We start from the raw sequence: 22,104 nt of genomic DNA, 5'->3' as shown, positions 1-22,104 counted from the left end.
TAGACACCATTATGATATTTAAAGGAACAAAAGAAACTACACGTTCATTTACTTTAAGATGTCTTACCATGAGATTCAAGTCCAGCTCCCTGTGCCAGCCCATTGTCATAGGACTGAAAAAGAAAAACATTGTTCATTTTAATACGGAAATGATAATAAGTAAGTCCTCACTATGCTAATATTTGGTCTCTGGATTGATTTTGGTTTCTCCCTCATATCTCCTAAAATATTCAGTTTCCCACAAAGGAGTAGTTGTAGGCATTTTCAAGTACTTGGTCTTGGCTTATTCATCAAGTCAAAGCACTAAATGCATACAATAAGCACATTCTGAGACAGACTGTTCAAAGATGGCATCTAGATATTCAATCTCTACCCAATAAAAACCCCAACCTTTATTCTTTTCCTCCTTGCCAGACTATACAATTTAAGGAAAATGTAAAGATGCTATACTAATAAATTATAAACATGGAACAGGTCTATTTTGAGGTTTGTGGGTAGCAGAAGATAATAGCACCTGCCTAAATGTGGATCTCCCCACATACCCTACAAAATAAAAACAGAAGAACAATACAACTATATAAAACTGAAACCTCAGCAAAGCTGGAAGACATGTACGAGTTTTAAATTACCTGTCTACAGAGTAAGAAACCTCCAACCCCAACAAGCTGCCTCTCCCATTCCTGACACCCCTTTGCAGAGAGCAAGGGAAGTCTGTGGAAAATGAGGAGGAAGCCAATGGTAGGCATGAGATGGATGTAAAGTTCCCACCAGAGGGAGAAGGTCCACCCTAAGAGCGAAACGCCAGCAGTCTTTGTGCAGTTCAGATGCGCACAAATTCAGGTAGCATTCCTTAGCCGAACACCACAATATGGTTCTAGTTCCGTAAGTACGCCATATTAACTATGAGCAATTGCACAGAGTACCAACCTGAGGCGAGCCCTCAGTTCACAGATCACCACGGAAACGGCAGGTGCATGTCACCAGTCCCGCCTTCTTCAGAGTCTTAGTAACTGGTCACTGCACACATCATTCACTCAGTTCATGCACAGCCAGCAACCTTATGGCTGTGCTGTCTCCTCCTTTGTCTTAGTAATAAACCCACAGGAAAAGGCAGAACTGAAAGAAGACTGGCCACCAAATCAAGAATCGAGAAGCAGCAGCGCTAGAAGTGAAACTGAGCTCAAACACAGAGTTACAGAAAAAAACGGCTGTTCCTGGGAAGGCCCCTAGAGCCGCCGTCGGAAGAACTCCGTGAAGGCAGGCACCTGCACGAGTGAGGACCGCAGCTGTGATGCAAAGGGTGAAGACGCTGCCAAAGAACTTCACGGAAAAGGAATCCTTAGAGATGTTTCACAACGACGAAAACACAAAGGAGAAAGTGTTGGCAGCTGCTATAAACTTAGCAAGGAGTCTGATCATTTACCCAGACAGAAAAGATGCTCCCTCCCTGTCCTAAGTTACGTAAGGAAACAAGGCAAACACTGCCCAAACTACTTCATAGATACATATACATATACACACACATATATATACATATATATATGTACTTTTTTTTTAAACAAAGAAAACACTTTTAACTCTCAATATTTTTAATATTTTCATAGTAAAACATGCTAAAGACTGGTGGTACCGCTTCACACTTCTCTGTACACAAACTTACGACTCCCAGAGTGTGATGTGATGGCAAAAAGCAGCACAGGCCCCAGTGCACTGGTGATCTCCCCAGTGACTCAGATCCTGGGCTGCATGTCAGCCGGCAGGGTCATGGTCCCTGTCACCAGCCAGCCCCACCATGCCAAGCAAGCGCGGCCGTGACTGCATGAGCTCTGGAACAACAGAGCGCAGACCACAGGGAAGGGACTTCAGAGGGTGCGCTGGTCAGACTGCGTGACTTTGATGAATCAAGTCAACAGAGAAGACAGACGGGCCCTCCAAAGATCAGGTAATAAAGGACACCAAAGGAGCAACACTTAGAGACATGAGAAACAAGAGAACCTCTCTCCTACCAGAAAATCATGAAACACACATTTTCCCCAACATGAAAAAAAAAAAATCAAACCCCACACAAACTCTAAATTTAAAACATCATGCTTTGTTGACTGGAAAGAGTATACTCTTAAACAGAAATTTTTCTAAGATAAAAAAGAACATCCACAAAATGACTAAACAAAGAGACAAATCTATATAAAGTAACTCTGAAACGAAAACACAGCAAATGGAATGAAAACATCTTGGTGTATGAAAATCTGCCCTCGCCTCCCCAAAATGGCCATAAAGCACTGTAATACATTAGCCCAGATTCGGCTGCATGTTATCAAGCAAGCACCTGGGAATATGAAAAGGAAACTAAAAGTTAAAAACATAAAGGACAAACAGTATGAAGAAATAAATGGAGTTCAATGACTTCAGGAGAGAAATGGAAGAAAATAAGGAAGAAGAAGACAAAGGAATAACAGTCTCAAAAGAAAAAACAGTAAGGGACACTTACGACAAGGCAGAAAACAGCCAAGAGACTAAAACTAAGATATAGCAGTAAAAAGGATCAGAGAGAAAGTGACTAAAATCAAAGACAAGCAGAGAAGAAAGAGTACACACAGAACTGGAGTCCCTATAGGAAAAAGCAAACTAATGGACTGGAGCTTGGAGTTAGCAAAGTGGGCTGTAGGCTACAGGTGCCTCTGCCTGGTCCTGTATCATCCTGGAGTAAAGACAATGGCCAAGCTCACTCTTAAGAAAAGAAATACAAATTAAAATTAAATACAATGAAAGATCATTCTTCACCCACAAGACTGGTAAAAATTAAAAAGGATGATGACACACTGTTTTGGTGAGGTGGTGTGGAAACAGGCACTCTCCTGCACTGGTGGGAACAGAAACTTGTCCACCCTTTTTGGAGAGAAAATGGTTAACATCTAGTAAAATTACATATGCATTCACCTTTTGGTCCAGCAAGTACACTACTAGGAATTCACTCTGAAGATCTCCACAAACACATAAATGCATATGCAGATGGTTATTAACTTCAACATTGTCCGTCTATGGAAAATACATGTTCCGTGTACAGGGTAGTTCAAAAAACTAGGTACATGCACACAATGGAGTACTATGAAATGAAGCATCTACGGTGTGCTACCTGGTGAGGAAGAAGGGAAGAGAAACAAAAAATGGACATACTTGCTCATCAAGAACAAATACAGGAAAGACAAAGAAAATACTAAAGAGACTGGTTCCCTACAGAGTGAACAGAACAAGGTAGCAAATACGGGAGTGAGGAAGGGGGCAAGAGAGAAGGGACAGGAGGCGCGGAGTAACCCATCTTGGAATATCCTTTTCTGTGTAGTTCTGACTTTCAGAACCAACTCAGTATTTTACATATTAAGTACATTTTTAAAAATCAACAACATTGGGGCACCTGGGTGGCTCACTGGGGTAAAGCCTCTGCCTTCGGCTCAGGTCATGATCCCAGGGTCCTGGGATGGAGCCCCGCATCAAGCTCTCTGCTCAGCAGGGAGCCTGCTTCCTCCTCTCTCTCTGCCTGCCTCTCTGCCTGCTTGTGATCTCTGTCTGTCAAGTAAAACAAAAAACAAAAAACAAAAATTGGGAGAAAACCCCAAAATGGAGCCCAAACATAGACAAACTTAGCTGTATTTTAAATATAAAAACATAACCATACTAAAGTGGGGGGGAATAAAAGAAGTAACTCAAGTTTTTTCTTTTTTTTAAGAGTTAAGTAATCCTTTTAAGTAATCTCTACACCCAATGCCGGGCTTGAACACACAGCCAAGAGTCAAGAAGGGCAGTCTCTACCCACTGAGCCAGCCAGGAGCCCATTAAAGTATTTCTTAAATATGCTATTTTGACAATATATCATATTGACAATCTATCAGGCTTATATGTATATAAACCAATATATATATATTGGCTCTTTTTGTTTTGAACCTGGTATCTGATATATCTATATAAACCTGATATATAGATATATCAGATACCAGGTTCAAAACAAAAAGAGCCAATGTCTCCTGGATAATGGGAACCAGACTGACTGCTCACTGTCCGAGAAGGGAGTTATAGAAAGAAAGGAGGAAGATAAAAAAGAACTGTGGTGCTGGACTGAAATTTGAGCTATCAATAGGACTCATATGTTTTTTAACATACATAGAGATAAGGAAATAGATAGAGGGGAGAAGTTGCATATCGGGGGGTTTTGTGCATAGACACAGGCATACATACATTTCCTCACTCGGCCTGCTGAGAGAGAGAGACTAGGAGCCATGGTATCCCAACACACATGAGCACAGCTATCGTGCCCAAATCCTCATTTCTACACACCATCCTCCAGTAGGAACCAGGTCTCCTTGCCAAAATGACTGAATCCAGGACTACAGCTAGGGAAGTACAAGATCAACCTGGAAAATCTTGAGCCAGAAAGCAAATTGCTTCTCAAAGAATGAACGGGGTGAGACAAAAAAAGGCACAAGCGTCTCCTTGAAGGGGCTTGCATTGGCCGAATGTGGGACAACATGGCTATCAGAATAAGTAATGACAGTAATAGGTAACAGCCCACTGGATAAAATAAGAATCTAGAGTTCTAAGTGATGGAGACAGATGTAAAGAGAAAGCTTTCTCTAAAAGTGGAAATTCAACTGAAAATTACAGAAGGAATGACGGAGCTGGAAGACCATCAACTGCAGACCACCACCAGCGGATAAAAGTATGATTCGGGGCAGGTTATTTAACAGTCTCCAAATCCGTCGCCAGAGGATAATGAGAAATGACAGCTGAGAAGTGCTCACTTTCGAAAGGAAGACATGGCATACACTGCCTTAACTGGTGATCCAAAGTCACCATCTCTGGTAGCGGGGCAAATCGACAGGCTTCATTTCCAAATACGACACACTGAGAAGAACCCAGTTGTCACCACTGCAGCAGTCACACCAATACACACATTACCCATCCTTCTACTGAACAGAAACCTCCTCTCCCTCTGAAGCTCCTCAAAGGGCCTGTTCTGTATGCTCCACTGGCCCTCCAAAATTTTTTTCTACAAGAACTGAGCCCATAATCACACGTTCAGTTAAAAAAATGTCACTCTTCTAAGAACTTAATTTTTATTTTGAAATACTAACTAGTAAAAGTTGAGTTAACAGCCTAAAATAGTCTCATCTGTAAAACTACAACTTCAGATTTGGGAAGTAATAAACTTGGGAAGTAACATTTCTATGTCTCAGTTTCATGGAAGAGATGAAAAAGTAGAGCAAGGATAATTCCAGCTGAGACTAACTACTGCCAATGAAAAGATTAAGTTGTATCGTGAAAGAACAGCACTTCTATTTGATACTTGCCTTAAAATAAACCTTAGGTTAAAAACACAAAAGCACACATACAAGTATTAAAAAAAAGATCCAAAATCTATTGTTAGCCCAGTCAATCTTGTTGTATTTGGTTCTTGCTCATCAAATGGCTTACTGAACTCCCACCTCACACCAGATATAGAAAGAGTCTCGTCAACGTATCATCATTTTTCATTGCCTGGACCGGGCTCTGCACTGACCCCTGCTAGCCAAGACTATCAACATGGGCCTGTGAGATTTTACTTTTTTTTTTTTTTTTTTTGCTTCTAAGGCTGACCAATCTCTTTCTAGTAAAGCCATCTGTTTCCTTAGATACAATCAAATGACATTTGAATTTTAATGGCCAGTGAAACAATCTGTTCTTTACAATTAAATGGCCATTCTGATTAAACAAGGTATCCAGAAAGCAACCTTACTGACCTTTTTTCCAGATTCTTGGTGGAGGAGAGATGAGACGCGCATTATACTGCCGTCCCCATACAGCAACAATAATAGCCAAAATAGTCAATTTATCAACATAACTCACCATACTTCTTCTGATGTAATTGATGGCTTTTTTCATATCCATGCCAGACCAATTGTTGAGCATATAACAAACACAGGAGGCACAGTATACAAATCGCATATCATTTTCACTGCCTTCAGGGACTGCACAGAAGCTGAAAGGAGTAACAGTATGATTTACGATTACATCACACTATAATTTAGTTTTTATTTATTTTGTGGAGGGGGGAGGGTTGAGAAACACCTATTACTTCCCACGTTTTTACTCACAGAAAAACCCATGATTAAAGATGGATTTAAAAACCATATACTACTTGTATATGTCAGTAAAGAACAGGACTATTAACTTGAATAGTAGTAAATGATTTCCAAATCACTGTTTCATTTCAAAGTTCTGATTTCTGGGTGGCTTTACACACTTGCCAGCTACTCAAAGTTTCTTTGCTCCCTGTCACAGACAGTTGTGGCACACTAGCTTAAGAACTAATGAGGGGAAAAGCACCTAGGACCCATTGGGTAGTAAGAAATCTCCAAACCCAAGTTTTGACATGTGAAATTTCTTCTAAATGTATATGTAGATAACCACTACTTGACAATATTGTATGGTAATTTTTTTTTTACCTATTTCATTAGGTTTAGCAAGGTAACAGTCTGAGTCTGCTAACTATTCCTTTATTTACAAATAAGGAAAAGGTTACAGTCATCAATGACTATATGGGAACTTTGAGATACTAGTCACATGCACTAGCTAAGGTAAAGATTCAGTTCTACAGTATTTCCAACTAATGACAATTTATCTTGCAAGTCTACCTTAGTTTTCCCCTCATCAAGAGCAGTGTTTTCTAAAACCCTCAAAGGAAAACAGAGATATGGAGCACTGACATAATACAGCAGAATTGATCTGCAAAATCTTTTCCCTAGACATTATCATTACTGCTTTGCCACTTCCTAGATTTGCCAGGAAAAGAAAGTTTCACCTAACTCCTTGGAACTCCAGGAAGATTCCTTAGACATACCATATAAACCACCAACTGTTACTGAACTAAGTTCTTTTTCTATTCTTTACAAATGTTACTGGAACTACTTACGCTAGAATATAGCAGTCAATGTTCCTTCCTTTCTCCCCCCAGTCACTGTGTCTGGGGGACAGAAGTTCAGACTAAACGTATGCTCACTTCGTAATATCCAAGTTTTTCACCCAGAAGGTAAATTGAAGTCCTTCCTAATATTAAAACCATTCAACCACTTCTTTATGAATGTATTCACTGTCTCAGGTAAAACAGAACAAACAAGGAGCTCTGCTACTGTGATTTCTTTCTATTGAAATAGGAAAACCTGTATTATTTTTTGATTAGGGATGGAACATACAGTGAACTTGAAAGGATTCTAAAAGGGTTTATGATAAACTCTAAAGTTCTCATAAAGTATTATACCCATTTTTCAGTTCTATAAAATTTTTCCAAAAAAAAAAAAAAGGGAAAAACGAAGAGTGACCGACCCATACCTGCCATCTTCTAGCTGAAGGGCTCTCAAGCCTGCTAAACAAGCTTCCTTATTTACTCGGCTTAAGTCGTCTCCAAGAATAACTAAGCATGAAAGGCCCGTGTAGGTCATTGCTATGTGGCCACTATCGTAAGGATGAGCTGTTCCAGGATTCTAAATTCAAAATTAACATAATGTTAATTAACTAGTAAACTGAAAACTTCTTTCATTAAGTAATCTGACACTATGTTTCAGGAACTAGTAAAATTAAATGTTTGTACTGACTTATACCAACACCTGACTGAAAAAAAACCAAACCTCCATTTTGTAGGTCTCAGAGTAAGTACGAATGCAGGCTTTCCAGGCTACACAATTTTTAAATTTATCCTGCAAACCTCAAGCTTCTTGGAAGCAGTTCTGATACACAAATGAGCCAAAGTATTTGAACTCCATATGCAGTCAACCATATTACTTTTAACTTAAGTCTCATGAAGTTAGAAAAGCATACAGTCTTTCGATCAAAAAAGGTTTTTAAAAAAACTAAAAATTCTTTTACTGCACAATTCCAATACCACAGTAATCACCATATAAAAATATTATAAAACAATATAACTGAAAAACCTTATTCAGCTCTCATTTACAATTAAGTTATTTGAGCTTCTAATAAACATCAGCACTTAGAATAACTGTTATCCCATAGTATGTTGGATTAGTTTCACCGACCTGATTGTTTTAATAAAAGATAACAACAGTTAAAAAAGATCTCTTAGCTACAAAATACGTGACAAAGTAGGAAATCCTGCAAAGAATCTAGGTACTGGCACTGGCAATGATAAAACTGGACATAAAAAGTGTTTATTACACCAAGTAACTTGACGTTCCACTGTATAAAAAGCATTTAGAGTTTTTTTTTCCTTTTAAAGATTTTGTTTATTTATTTATTTGACACACAGAGATCACAAGCAGGCAGAGAGGCATGCAGAGAGAGAGAGGGGGAAGCAGGTTCTCTGCGGAGCAGAGAGCCCAACTTGGGACTTGATCCAGGACCCAGGGATCACGACCTGAGCCAAAGGCAGAGGCCCAACCCACTGAGCCACCCAAGTGCCCCAGGCATTTAGAGTTTTATAATTAATTTCAAATAATCAGCCAAGCCTACCAATCAATTATTTTAAAGAAAAAAGATTTCACTTGTAAAATTTCACATTGTAAATAAACGTATTTGTCAGCTTAAGAATATTTTAAGTTTTGGAGCACTAGGGTGGGTTAGTTGGTTAAATGGCCGACTTGATTTGGCTTGCAGCATGATCTTAGGGTGGGAGGACTGAGCTCCACGTCAGGCTACACACTCAGCAGGGAGTATACTTCAGGATTCTCTCTCTTTCTCTGCCCCTCCTCCCCCTTTCTCTCCCTCTCTCTCAAATAAATAAATCTTTTTTTTTTTTTTTTTTAATTTTATTTAGGGTGCTGGGTGGCTCAGTCATTAAGTGGCTTCCTTCGGCTCAGGTCATGATCCCACGGTCCTGGGATCGAGGCCCACATCAAGCTCCCTGTTCAACAGGAAGCCTGCTTCTCCCTCTCCTGCTCCCTCCCCACTTGTGTTCCCTCTCTCTGTCAAATAAATAAATAAAATCTTTAAAAAAATTTATTTATTTATTTGAGAGATGTTGAGAGAGAGAAAGAGAGAGAGAGGGGCAGAGGCAGAGAAGCAGGCTGCCCTCAGAGCAGGGAGCATGATGCAGGACTTGATACCAGACCCCTGGTGATCACAACCTGAGCCAAAGGCAGACGCTTAATGGACTAAGCCACCCAGGCACTCTCAAATAAAAAAAAAAAAAAAAAAAAAAAAAGAATAATTTAAGTTTTTTTTTTTTTTTTTTTAAAGATTTTATCTATTTATTTGACAGAGAGAGAGATCGCAAGTAGGCAGAGGGAGAGGGGGAAGCAGGCTCCCTGCTGAGCAGAGGGCCCAATGCCGGGCTTGATCCCAGGATGCTGAGATCATGACCTGAGCCGAAGGCAGAGGGCCAACCACTCAGCCACCCAGGCGCCCTTAATTTTTTTTTTTTAAATTGAAGTACAGCTGACACACAGTGAAGAACATTTTAATTTTGACAGAATATAAGCATATTTTAAAATTCATCTGTGTCATAGGTTTCCCTTCTATTTGAGTCTGGGTTCATCAATAACTACTTCAACTTCTAGAAAAATTGTTTATCATACTAGAAAGCCAAAATGAAACTTGTACCGTTTGGTTGAAGCAGACTCCTCTACCCACTATAATAAACGTTAACTTCTACAACCACTGATACGCATCAAATCCTGTCTCTACCACTCATTGGCTCACTTCACTTCCTCCTTCTGGAAAATGGGTATCAGCACCTTCCTCACAAGGTTACTGTGAGAATTTAATAAAATTACCATCACAGAGATACTAGTTATCCTGAGGATGATGCAATTACAAGGCAAATATCCAAAGGCCATTACTTCTTAGGAGTCATGAACTAGGTTTCTGGAACCACCAGGGAGTGAATCACATTGTTCTCCTGCTCGCCCACCCTCTGTGGTTCCTCACGCAAAAGATTTGCAAGGTGTTCAATACCTTCTCTAATCGGAACCTACCCCACCCACCTGGCCTTACATATACAATTCTTCATGTGGTCTCACAAACATATCAAAAAATTTTCATCTTGCTAACCCTTTCATTCTGTGTTGCTCCCCAGAGCTCACACTCCGGCACTCCCGGCTGTTCCATTCCACATTTATAATAGCCTGCCTAGAACTCCTACAGCATATTTCAGTTTTTGGTACTTAAACTAAACATCTACCATGTTAAAAGCACTGTGGGGAATCCAAACAGAAATCAAATGGCAGAAGAAAGGGTCTGATCGAGTAACTACAATACAAAGTAGAATGTAGTAAGTGTCATGGGGAGATGGAGTAACACCAAGATTCACCTTTTTTTTTTCTTTTGAAAGATTTTATTTATTTAACACAGAGTGTGCACAAGCAGGGGAGCAGGAGGCAGAGGGAGAGGGAGAAGCAGGCTTCCCACTGAGCAGAACCCCATACAGGGCTCCATCCCAGGACCCTGAGATCATGACCTGAGCTGAAGGCAGATGCTTAACTCAGGTGTCCCAAGATTTATTCTTTTTAATTGTCATCTAATCCTCTGTTAGTTAAATCTGAAGACTGCTTCAATTTTTTTTTTTTAGGCTCCATGCCCAGTTGGGGCTTGAACTCACACTCTGAGATCAAGATTTGCATGCTCTACTGACTCAGCCAGCCAGAGACCCCAGTAACACAAAGATTTAAATAAGGAATTTTTTTCTACAGCAGAAGAGGAACTTGGTGGGTGGAAAGGAGAGGAGGCTTTGTACATAGAGAAAAAGTAAAAGCAAAAGAGCTAAAAGTAAAAGCAAAGTGGAAGAAGAAAATTCTGGGTATCCAGTATATATTAGGTACAACACATAATTTAGCAGAGAATACAGAATTTGTGAAGGAAAACAATGAGAAAAGTGGGCTGAGAGGATCCAAAAGTGTTTCTCAAAAAGTACTCTATGGCCACCGAAGGTCCTGGGCATCTACCAGTAAGGCAACGGCCTGCAGGTGAGTTTGGTGGTTTTGGAAGAAAAGCTCCTGACACTACTGTATTTATATACTTTATCGGACAATCTTATGTGCCTCCTCAGATTCCTGCAAACTCTCAGCCAACCACCTTCAGTGATAACTCCTGGGGGGCCAATTTCAGTCCCCTGGAGTCTCCTGCTCCTTCCACTACTCCAATTCAGATGAGCACAATGTGGTATAGAGTGTGACCTGGCCTCCCCAGAAGATGCCAGTGGTCTAGGTGAGTGAGGACCAAAAAATGGATGTTAGGAGACTCTGTAAACCAAGCAAAAATGGTTTCTTCTTCAATTTTACTCCTGTTAGTTTAAAAATGTCTTGGGGATGGAGGAGGCAAGAGGAAAGGGACTGAGTTTTAAAAGTAATGTTCTCGGGGTGCCTGGGTGGCTCAGTGGGTTAAGCCTCTGCCTTCGGCTGAAGTCATGATCCCAGGGTCCTGGGATCGAGTCCCGTATTGGGCTCTCTGCTCAGCAGAGAACCTGCTTCCTCCTCTCTCTCTGCCTGCCTCTCTGCCTACTTGTGATCTCTGTCAAATAAATAAAATCTTTAAAAAAAATAAAAGTAATGTTCTCAAAACCCTGTTTTATTTCAGCCAGGGCAGGTATACATAAGGTATGGCACTACAGAGCGGTCACCATGAGCACATGTCATGGCACCCAGAGCCTGTCCATGAGGAGTAAAGGGAACGTGACCTTCCTCAGGACCAGCATCTGTTGGAAAAGATTACATGTATAGGAAAAAGGGAACATAGTTTACAAATCCTCTGTTTTTAGATTCATTCCCTGCTAAAAGCAATGGATACACATGATTAGAGAAATCATGGCAAATTCATATGACCTTGATGCAGGCATTGGACCTACAGCCTATGACATGAAGAAAGCTGAAGTAGGGCCTCTGTGATATCATGTTGCCTTCTCCCAAATCACTGCTATTTACTCCAGAATTTTGAAACACTGCATGAAAAAAACGGGGAACTGTAGCTACAATGTACATTAGTAGATAGTATTTAGCTCTATCGAAACAAGGAAGCTTGGGTCTATCTGGATAATTTCTCAGTTTTATTTTGCACTAAAATCCACCCACCTCCCTTCTCCTTCCTCCTGACCCAGAGAATAACTCACCTTTGACGGATTGAATGGAATACCCAGGTATGAAGAGCCTCGGAAACCACAGCGATTAAGATTTGATCCTAGAAAATAAAAACATGTACTTATTTAGAATGTACTTTATTTTTGTACAGACTCTAAAGCAGGTCAATTAAACTTTCTTTCAGAAACTGAGCATTTTAGTACCAAAGCTTTGTCACTGTGTCCATTTTCATTCTAGATAATGGTTAACGCTCAGCATGTCCTAGGGCTGTTCTCTCTTTATGAGAATTTCCTCATTTAATTTTCAAAAAGATTTTTAAATTTGTTTATTTATTTATTTATTTACTTAAAAGATTTTATTTATTTATTTGACAGAGGGAGACCACAAGTAGGCAGAGAAGCAGGCAGAGAGAGAGAGGAGGAAACAGGCTCACGGAGAGCCCGATGCGGGACTCGATCCCAGGACCCTGGGACCACGACCCGAGCCGAAGGCAGGGGCCCAACCCACTGAGCCACCCAGGCGCCCTTATTTATTTATTTTTAAAGATTTTATTTATTTATCTGAGAGACAGAGAGAGAGAGAGAGAATGTGCACGTGCACCAGCAAAGGAAGAAGGAGAAGTGTGCTTCCCACTGAGCAGGGAGCCCAATGCGGGACTTGATACTGAGACCCTGAGATCATAACCTGAGCCAAAGGCAGACGCTTAACTGAAAGAGCCACTCAGGTGCCCCTACTTATTCATTTTAAAGCAATTTATACCCCCAATATGGGGCTCAAACTCACAACCCTGAAATCAAGAATCTCACTCTTCCAACTGAGCCAGCGAGATACCCTTCTCGTTTATTTTTCAAACCAGAGACAAAATAATGATTTCCTACCATGCACCTTTAGTTTACAGCCTCCTTCACTGCATACAAAATGTTTCCATACCTTTCTATATGATAATTTTTCATGTGATCAACATATTCAACCCCATGCTAAAGGAACAGAAAGTAGAAGCTTAGAGGTTAAGGGACATGTTCAAAGTAACGCATCAGAATCTGGAATTCTAATTTCCCATCCAGTGTCTTTTTACTTTACTTCACCGCTTCTTTATATATGAGCAAACTAAAGGTATAAGCTCCTCTACTTGCAAAAAACACATGTACTTTGTATTTTAGTATGGGACAAACTTTTATTCTGAGTCTAATAACCCACTTTGCTTTGACATCCTGGCTAGAAAAGGACTCAGGCTGGAAACGTGAGTCACATCCATGAAAGGGGAGCCCTGAGCACTGGTGGTGGGAATATAAACTGGCACATCCATTATGGGAAGTAGTATAGAGGTTCTTCAAAATACTATAAATAGAACTACCATATGATCCAGCAATCCTCCTACTGGGTATATAGCCAAAGGAAACAAGATGACCATCTCGAAGAGATGTCTTGCTGCCCTGTGATCACTGCAACATCATTTATAATAGCCAAGACATGGGAACAACCTAAGCATCCAATGACAGATGAATGGATAAAGAAAATTTCTCTCCCTCTCACACACACAACCAGAATGTTATTCAGCCATAAAAGAGGAAATTCTGCCTTACATGACATAACAGATGGAACTTGAAGGCATTATGCCACATGACATAGGTCAGAGGAAGAGATGAATACTATAATACTTTATGTTCTCCCTTATATGTGGAGTTTAAAAAGGATGAACTCACAGAAACAGAGTAGTGGTTGCCAGCAGCTGAGAGAAATGGGGAGATGCTGGTCAAAAGTACAAACGTCTACCTGAGAGACGAGGATCTAATATATACCATGATGACTCTAATTCACAGGACTGGACTATATCCTTGAAAGTTATACGGAGAAATCTCAAATGTCACCACACACACATGAAGAAATTCTGTGAGGGGGCTGTGGTAATCATTTTGCAGTATGTTCATGTATCAAATCATCATGTTATATACCTTTACACTTATATATGTCAATAATACCTCTACAAAGCTGGGGGGAAAATAAGAAAACTAAAAAATGAGCAATTAGTTATACCCACAATAAGAAAGTAACTCAGGTTTTGATAGCTATTAGGAAATCAGCATGACAGATGTGGAGGACAGAAATGTATTATCCACAGAATGTACATGCATTCATTGTTAATAAAAAGTCAAGTGGATTTGGGGTGCCTGGGTGGTGCAGTCGGAAGAGCGCCTGACTCTTGGTTTCAGCTCAAGTGTGATCTCAGGGTTATGAGCTCAAGCCCCACGTCTGGGTCCGGACTCAGCATGGAGTCTCCTTGTGTATCTTTCTCCCTCTGCCTCTGCCCTACCCCCTGCACTTTTTCACTCTCTCTAAAAATAAATAAATCTTTAAAAAAAAAAAAAAAATCAAGTAGACCCAGCTTTATATCTTGAAAGTACTTACAGTAGTAGCTTAAACATTAATTTCTTGCACAATTTAGGGAACTTTACCCACTAAATTTAAAACTTTCCACTACCTTTCCTTGTTGACAAAAAACTTATTTGAAAAACGGTATTATCTAATATAATGAATAGTTCTCCCATGTTTGCTAAAGACTTTTAAATGGGTAAGCCACTTAAGACTTGTCAATATATAACAAGAGTATTAAAAAGGCTCAGACTCTGACTGGGTAATGATATATCTGAGAATTTACTCCAGTAACTTCCAATGTAAGAAAGGCCACATGCACAGAAACACCCAAGGCAGTATCACACTGGCAAAACCCCAAAGCAAACAGAAGTGCAATAGGTTAAATGCAACACTGTATCTCCTGAAACACTTAGGGAAAAGGATGGACCAACATGGAGAAATGATCAAGAGAAAAAGTAGGACACAAACATTTATGTGATTATGTTTATAGTTAAGCAAAGGACACTTAGCAGCAAACCCAGAAGGGAATAAACAAAATAATACCGGACGGTATGACAGGAGCGTGAATTGTGTTCTTTGTAGGAGTCATTTTTGCCTTCACAAATTATCAAACTTACTACCTTGATACCACACCCACCTACTATCGCACTGGTCCGTAAGCTCTGACGTCTGAGACAGGTCCATGAAACCAGAGCGGAGCGCTGGTAGGGACTGCGCCCCCTACTGGAGGCTCTGGGGGAACAATCCCCCTCAAGCACCTTCAGCTTGTTCAGCAGTCGTGGGACTGAGGGCTCCACGTGTTTGCTCTCCACTGTCGGCTGGGGCCTCAGAGCTCCCTGAGGCCACTCTTGCCACTGCTGGCATCTGGGCCCCTGCACAGGAGGGCCTGCAACATGGCTGAAATCCTTCTCATGCTGAGGTTCTCTCTGGCTTCCCCTTCTGCAGCACCTCTCTGACTCTTGGACCTTCTTCTCTTTGAAAGGACTCATATGGTTGTACCAGGCAAACCCCCCTTCCCTGTACATGCAATGCCTGCAAACAATCTCCCTATTTTGATGTCAGCTGATTAGTAACCTCAACTTCATCTTCAAAGTCTATAGTGCCTGGTGCCTGAAGGACCAATAAAACTTGAACACCAGTAAGACTTTCACATCAGCAATCAAGTCGTTTTGCTTTACCGTGTGTTCACTGGAGTATCACTGTTTTTTAAGTTTTATTTTTGCTTAAGTAATCTCTTAGCTCAAGCCATGTGGGGCTCAAACTAACATACCCGAGATCAAGCATTGCACGCTTTTCCAACGGAGCCAGCCAGGCTCTCCTGGAGTAGCAGTTCTAATTTTCTGCAAGAACTCTTCCTTTGCATGCACAACATGGCCAACTGGCTCCAGAGGCCTAGCTTTCAGCCTGTCTAGGCTTTTGACATGCCTTCCTCACCAAGCTTGATCATTTCTAGCTTATGATTTCGTGTGACAGATGTGCGACTCTCCCTTTCACTTGGACACTTACATGCCATTATGGGATTATTAATTGGCCTAATTTCAATATTGTTGTATCTCAGGGATTAAGGAGTCCTGAGGAGAGGGATGAAGGGGAATGGCAGGTCAGTGGAGCAGTCACAACACACAAACGTTTATCAATGAACTGCGCCATCTTATATGGGCATGGTTTATCGTGCCCCAAAACAAGCAGATTTTATTTATTTACTGAGAGAACAAGTGTGCACAAACATGAGAGGAAAGGAGGCAGAGGCAGAGGGAGAAGCAGACTCCCTGCTGAGCAGGGAGCCTGACACGGGACTCGATACCAGACTCTGGGATCATGACCTGAGCTGAAGGCAGACGCTTTACCGACCAAGCCCCCCAGGGGCCCCCAGAAAAGTTTATTTAAAATGAAAACCATGTCCTCTATGCCCCTTTTCAAGAGTGTATACTGTCACTGAAAAAAATATTCATTAAGCAATCCTTTCTGGTTCTTTTCAAGATTTGCCTGCTATTGTGCTTTCCTTTATAATTCTAGTAAGCTTCCCTATTCATGATAATTAGTAAGCATAAACGCACAATTCGTTCCAAATTTACAACTGGATGCAGGTCCACAATAGCCTGAGTTCCCTTGGAGGCTGTTAGACGGCGCCATCTAGTGGTAAACTGGAAGGGTGGGTCTGGGTCCCAAGAGGACTGCATAGTCCGAAAAAGCATACAGGCCTCTTGGGTCCTAACTCAGGCCCACATCAAAACCCTCAGTTAGGGGCTGGACGATCATACGTAAGAAGAAAAACAACCCCTGTTTGACAGACAAGTCAGAATCGAGAGCCACTGATGTAATGAATGTACCCCCTACTATGAGAGCCAGCCTCAAACTAGTTTACCTTGTTATAGGGAAGTCATTCGGACAGCAATGTATCATAAGCACTTAGATACACATCACAACTCCTAGTTTCACACTATCAAAAGACCCAGACATTTTGGGTGGGGGGAAACAGTCTAGAGCCTACAAAATGGGTCTGTATACTTATTTTCTAAATTTCACAGATTCGTTTCAGAGGCAGACCTAGGCCAACTAAGGAAAAGGCAGGCGGGAGACTTCCTTTGACAGATCATTAGAGACTTAATAGTTTCATGCAACAAAACAGTAAATGGAGAATTGAGAATTGCAGTTGGGGCTGTGACAAGATCTGTGGTGTGGCCCACCAGATACAGGTGAGGGGCAGCTGAGTACATAATCACTGTGGGTCTATCTCTGCAAAAAAAATCCTTCATCTAGAATTCTTCCAAAACAGATATGCAATGATTTTTGAAATGTGAACATGCTCGGTTAGGCACATGCGACTATACCTACACCTGTAAGTACCGTATTTACAAAAGGCAGCAACAGGACTTAAAATTTTTCATCTACTTAAAAAAAAAAAAAAAAAAAAAAACCAAAAAACTCTCACAGGAAAACACACACGATAAACAGAGCATCTATTATATGGAATCAGTATTGGAAATCTCCAGGAATGGGAATCTCAAAGGACTAGAAAACAGAAAACTATTCTCTAATTTTGCCTCTGGCATTAACGAGGTTTATTATCATGGACAAATTATTCATTCCTTTGGATCTTAATAGCCTCATTTGTAAAATGACAGACTATAATATCCCTTCCTCTGTTCTAGCTCCAATATTCTCTGGCTATGCCCTTGATGAGAGAAGGGAAAACACAACTCCCAGCCTGATCCCGTGTGTTTCCTAAACACTTCCGGAGGCTGCTGGGGAGGGCCCCAAACCCTCCAATGGTCTGACCACACACTTAAAGTAAGATACCACTGGGATCTTTACAACCCTGAGGCTAAGTGAAAAACCAGGGTTAACTCTGATTAAATATTCACAATGTACTTAAATGCCACACAAGGGAAGTCTCCCCCCAGGGACCTATATACTTCACCAGCAAAGCAGCACTGCAGCACTAGGGCCTGGAATCAGAAGCCTGCAATTTCAGCAGACTCTATCCCTTTATAGCTATGTGTGCCCTCAGGCAGGTCTCTCACATTCCTCTTCTGGGGAAGGCAGATTAGGGGAAGCACAAATTTGACAATGTATTTATTTGACAGTGCCTAAAAAATCATAAAATTTTAATTAACGTACAGCATTATTCCTGCATCAGCAAAATATCAGTATTTGTGTACAGCCCTGTAATGTTAACTTTAGTTTTTTAAATTTTTGTTGTGTTTGGAAGAGAGGTTAAAGCTCTTTCTAACTTGAACTTTTAAGTATGGAAACATACTATGAATACACAAACAATGCAGGTATAGAGAATAAAATTAAAGTACTACCTTATCCAGCCATCTCCCCACGTCTGTTCCCATCTACTTCCCCCTCCACAAAGATTTTCTATGTCCTTTCAGAGTTTTCCCCAAATATTGACAGCTAAATATTATTATCTCTGCAGACATTGGTATTTATAATTTAACCATATATGAACATTTCCATGTCAGTATATACACAGACCTACCTCAATCACTTTACTACTGCCTAGTATTCTCTGTGGACCACAGCTTATTGTTTCTCTTTTGGGAACATTTATTCCCCCTTTTAATTGGTCAGTGTAATGAACAATGCCAAAACATATCCTACACAGATTTTTGTACACATGTTATTAGTTTCTAGAGATATCAAATTCCCACAAATCTGGAGGATTTCAACAATGGAAATTTATTCTCTTGGAGTTCTGGAAACCAGAAGTCCAAAATCAAGGTGCTGGCAGGGCTGGTTCCTTCTGGAGGTTCTGAGGGAGAAACCATTCCACGTTCCATGCTTCTCTCTCTCAGCTCCTGGCAGCTCCAGGGAATCCTGGCATTCCTCCATGCAGTAAGTACTTTCCCCCACCCATGCCCACAGGGCCTTCCCCTTCCCCTCTGGCATCTTCCTCCTCCCTTCTCCTAGAACACCACCACTCGCCGATATGGAGATGCTGACCTTAATTACACCTGCAAAGGCCTTTTTTCCAACCAAAGATCATATTCTGTGATTCTGCGCAGACCGATCCTTTGAGGCCATTATTAAACCCACTACAACATGCAAGAGAGTATGTCACATGAGATAAAAGATTATACTTGAAAATGCCTCTCAAAGGTTACAATGATTTTCACTTTCACCAGAATGATATTAGGGTGCTCTTTTGGGACGCCTGGGTGGCTCAGTCAGTTAAGCGGCTGCCTTCAGCTCAGGTCATGATCCCAGCAGATCCTGGGATAGAGTCCGACATAGAGCTCCTTGCTCAACCTGCTTCTGCTTGCCTCTCCCGTGCTTTGCTCACTCTCTGACAAATAAATAAATAAAATGCTTTTTAAAAATGTGTTCTTTCCCCTGTTTTTGCCAACTTTCAAAACTTCCAGCTAAATTTACAAGTTAGATAAAAAAAACAATGCACCAATTCTTGGAACACTGAAAAAAAAATTAGGATGTTAAAAAAAATAATGCACCATTGTTTCTACTTCATTTCTCTGACTTTTCTAGCAAGGTTAATCCACTTTCACGTAGTTACTGACTTGAGATCCTCGTATTCTTAAACTCTGTCATTTTCTAAACAGTGATGAGTCATTTTCCTCTCAGTCGTTAAGAATTCATCACAGTCTGGACGTTAATATTCTATTATATATATTGCCACAACTTTCAAGTCTGTCTACTTATTCAACCTTACCTCTTACTACACAACATTTAATACTGTTTATTTAATCAAATTTAACGATATTTTTCTTTTATGGTCCTGGGCTTTTAACATTTCTATAGTTTCAAATTCCGTAAGATTTTATGTGATATCACAAAGCAGGACAAATACAGACCTATGAGTTACAGAAAGCACCTTCTACTTGGTCTGCAAATGCCTTCTAAATGAGAAAATATCTGAAGAGCCAGAGGATCCTTAAATTAGGTGTTCTGAGATGCAATTTCCAGCAAGCAATTCTCGGAACACTAGCCACTCATTCAACTCAACTGAAGACAACTCAATACCACCAACTCCTTTCTGACACTACGCAGAGACAGCATCGGACCACACAGGCTGAGGGGCTTGGTCTGTCAGGACACCAAACCCCCACCCCACCAACTTCAGGCACCAGATGCCAGCCCGGTTAGCTGTGCTCTTCTGACCCATTGGCTATGGACCGTAGGTTCTCATGAGTCTCTCTCCGTGGGTACAATTAACTTCCCAGAGCAACTCACAGAACTCAAGTGAAACCTGTTACCTGACAATAAAAGAACGTAATTAAGAAACTGCCAGGGGGCGCCTGGGTGGCTCAGTGGGTTAAGCCGCTGCCTTCAGCTCAGGTCATGATTCCAGAGTTCTGGGATCAAGTCCCACATCGGGCTCTCTGCTCAGCAGGGAGCCTGCTTCCTCCTCTCTCTCTCTGCCTGCCTCTCTGCCTACATGTAATCTCTCTCTGTCAAATAAATAAATAAAATCTTTAAAAAAAAAGAAAGAAAGAAAGAAAGAAACTGCCAGATGCTTAGGACAAGGCATAGGGAATGGGCAGGGAGCTTCCACTCTGTCCCGGAGACCCTCTCTCCTGGGAACTCTACATTTTTGCCAACCAGGAAGCACTCTGAAGCCTGTCCCTCTGGGTTTTAACTTAGGCTCCATGACAGAAGCAAGAATGATTACATCACTGACCACTGGCAACTGCTTCAACCTCTGGGCCCTCCACCATCCCCTCCCCGGAGATCAGGTGGTGGCACTGATTTGTTCCAACCCTCCAATCATTGACTGGCTCTAAGAGCCAAGAGCCCTCTATCCTCAGGCACTTTCCAAAAGTTACCTCATGAACATAACAAAAGACAACTTGTAACACTCTCAAGGCTTAGGAAATGCCAAGGGTTTGGGAACTGTAAGCCAGAACTGTGAGTGAAGACCAAATATACATTTCTTACAAATCACAATATCATGATGCTATAGACCAAATGTGAAAATACAGCGAAGAGGAGCAGTTAAGTTAGAATAAATCAAACCTCTTTCTTTCTAAACAAAGCTTTAGCTTACTATTTCCCTAAAGTTCATCTAGGTGAGACATTTATAAATGTTTACTTCAACCAACGAAACGCATGGTTGATTTATAAATATTGGCTCTTAAAAGCCAGGTAAATGGTGACCATGATTAAAACTGTCATTTTATGGGAGTTTATCTGTTTCTCTTTTCAAGGTGAGAATTTCTAACACCTACAAGTTAAATCAATGTTAAGTATGTTACACTTAACAGTGTGAGCAATAAGGTGTATAAAGCTTGTGTGCATTTAGTTGATTAAGTAACATATAAATTTCAAACATTAATTAAAAAAAGAAAAAGAATTTAACTGACCAAAATTCATAAAGTATAAAAAGGACTATAGTGCTAGTAACGGTTCTAAGAAACCATCAGAGAAAGGCTAACGAAACCTGAGAGAAACCACCAGGAGAGAACACCAAAGAGTTCACTGAAAAGACAAGATGAATGGCTGGGAGTGAAAAATACAGCAAATGTTATGAAACTAAACAAGCAAAAATGACAAATATCAAATAACTGATAAGCAGTACTCCCCGTGGAAGAGAAGAACATAACATGCAGCTACAACAGCAAATCTCCAATTCCAGACAACCGTACAGTGGTTTTCTCAAGAGATTAACAAGTAAACTTTTTAATTTTTAATTTATTTTTATTTTTTTAAGTTATCTCTACCCTCAACGTGGGGCTTGAACTTATGACCCTAAGATCAAGAGTAGCACACTCCACAACCTGAGTCAGCTGGGCACCCCAATGATTAGACTTCTCAAGTGTCAGATCTGAACAGGATAGAAGTGCAGCATTGCAAGGAAAACATGGCGGAATAAAATATGGTTAAGAGTTTATGAATTCATACTGAGATTTGCTCGTCTGACACATGTTATGCCAAGTACAACTAACTAGTCACACTGAAAATAAAATGCTAAAAACTCACTCACTGTCTTCTGTGGGAAGGACCTGCAGGGAGTAAATCCACTCTATTATATCATCTTTGTTCACCAGATCTAAGGAATCCAACATATCCAGCCCGGAGAGCGCAAAAAATGCAATTGTCAGCCTAAAAGAAAAAAAACAAAAATGTAAAATTCCATCTCAACTGTCAAAACACTGAAGTCTTTCTGGTTCAGAAAAATAATAAAGTCTTTCTAATTTTAAACTTAATTTCAAACAGT

At 40.7% G+C, this 22,104-nt stretch overlaps 1 protein-coding gene across 2 annotated transcripts in view; it reads right to left on the bottom strand.

Moving 5' to 3' along the window:
- The window catches only part of PGGT1B (protein geranylgeranyltransferase type I subunit beta), a 53,019-nt gene that overhangs the window by 20,207 nt on the left and 10,708 nt on the right, over positions 1-22,104 (bottom strand). The window contains exons 2-6 of one of the 2 annotated variants that reach the window (XM_059175833.1): positions 21,871-21,989; positions 12,083-12,150; positions 7,360-7,511; positions 5,878-6,010; positions 68-113 (exon numbers count right to left, since the gene is read on the bottom strand). In XM_059175833.1, coding sequence (XP_059031816.1) covers positions 68-113; positions 5,878-6,010; positions 7,360-7,511; positions 12,083-12,150; positions 21,871-21,989 — 518 coding nt within the window. The remainder of the gene's footprint in view (positions 1-67; positions 114-5,877; positions 6,011-7,359; positions 7,512-12,082; positions 12,151-21,870; positions 21,990-22,104) is intronic. The other variant, XM_059175832.1, reaches the window with a different exon arrangement.

Source organism: Mustela lutreola, chromosome 5 (genome assembly GCF_030435805.1).
Source record: "Mustela lutreola isolate mMusLut2 chromosome 5, mMusLut2.pri, whole genome shotgun sequence".
NCBI lineage: Eukaryota > Metazoa > Chordata > Mammalia > Carnivora > Mustelidae > Mustela > Mustela lutreola.
Note: the sequence above shows the minus strand (reverse complement) of the source record. Positions and strands in the feature narration are given on the sequence as shown.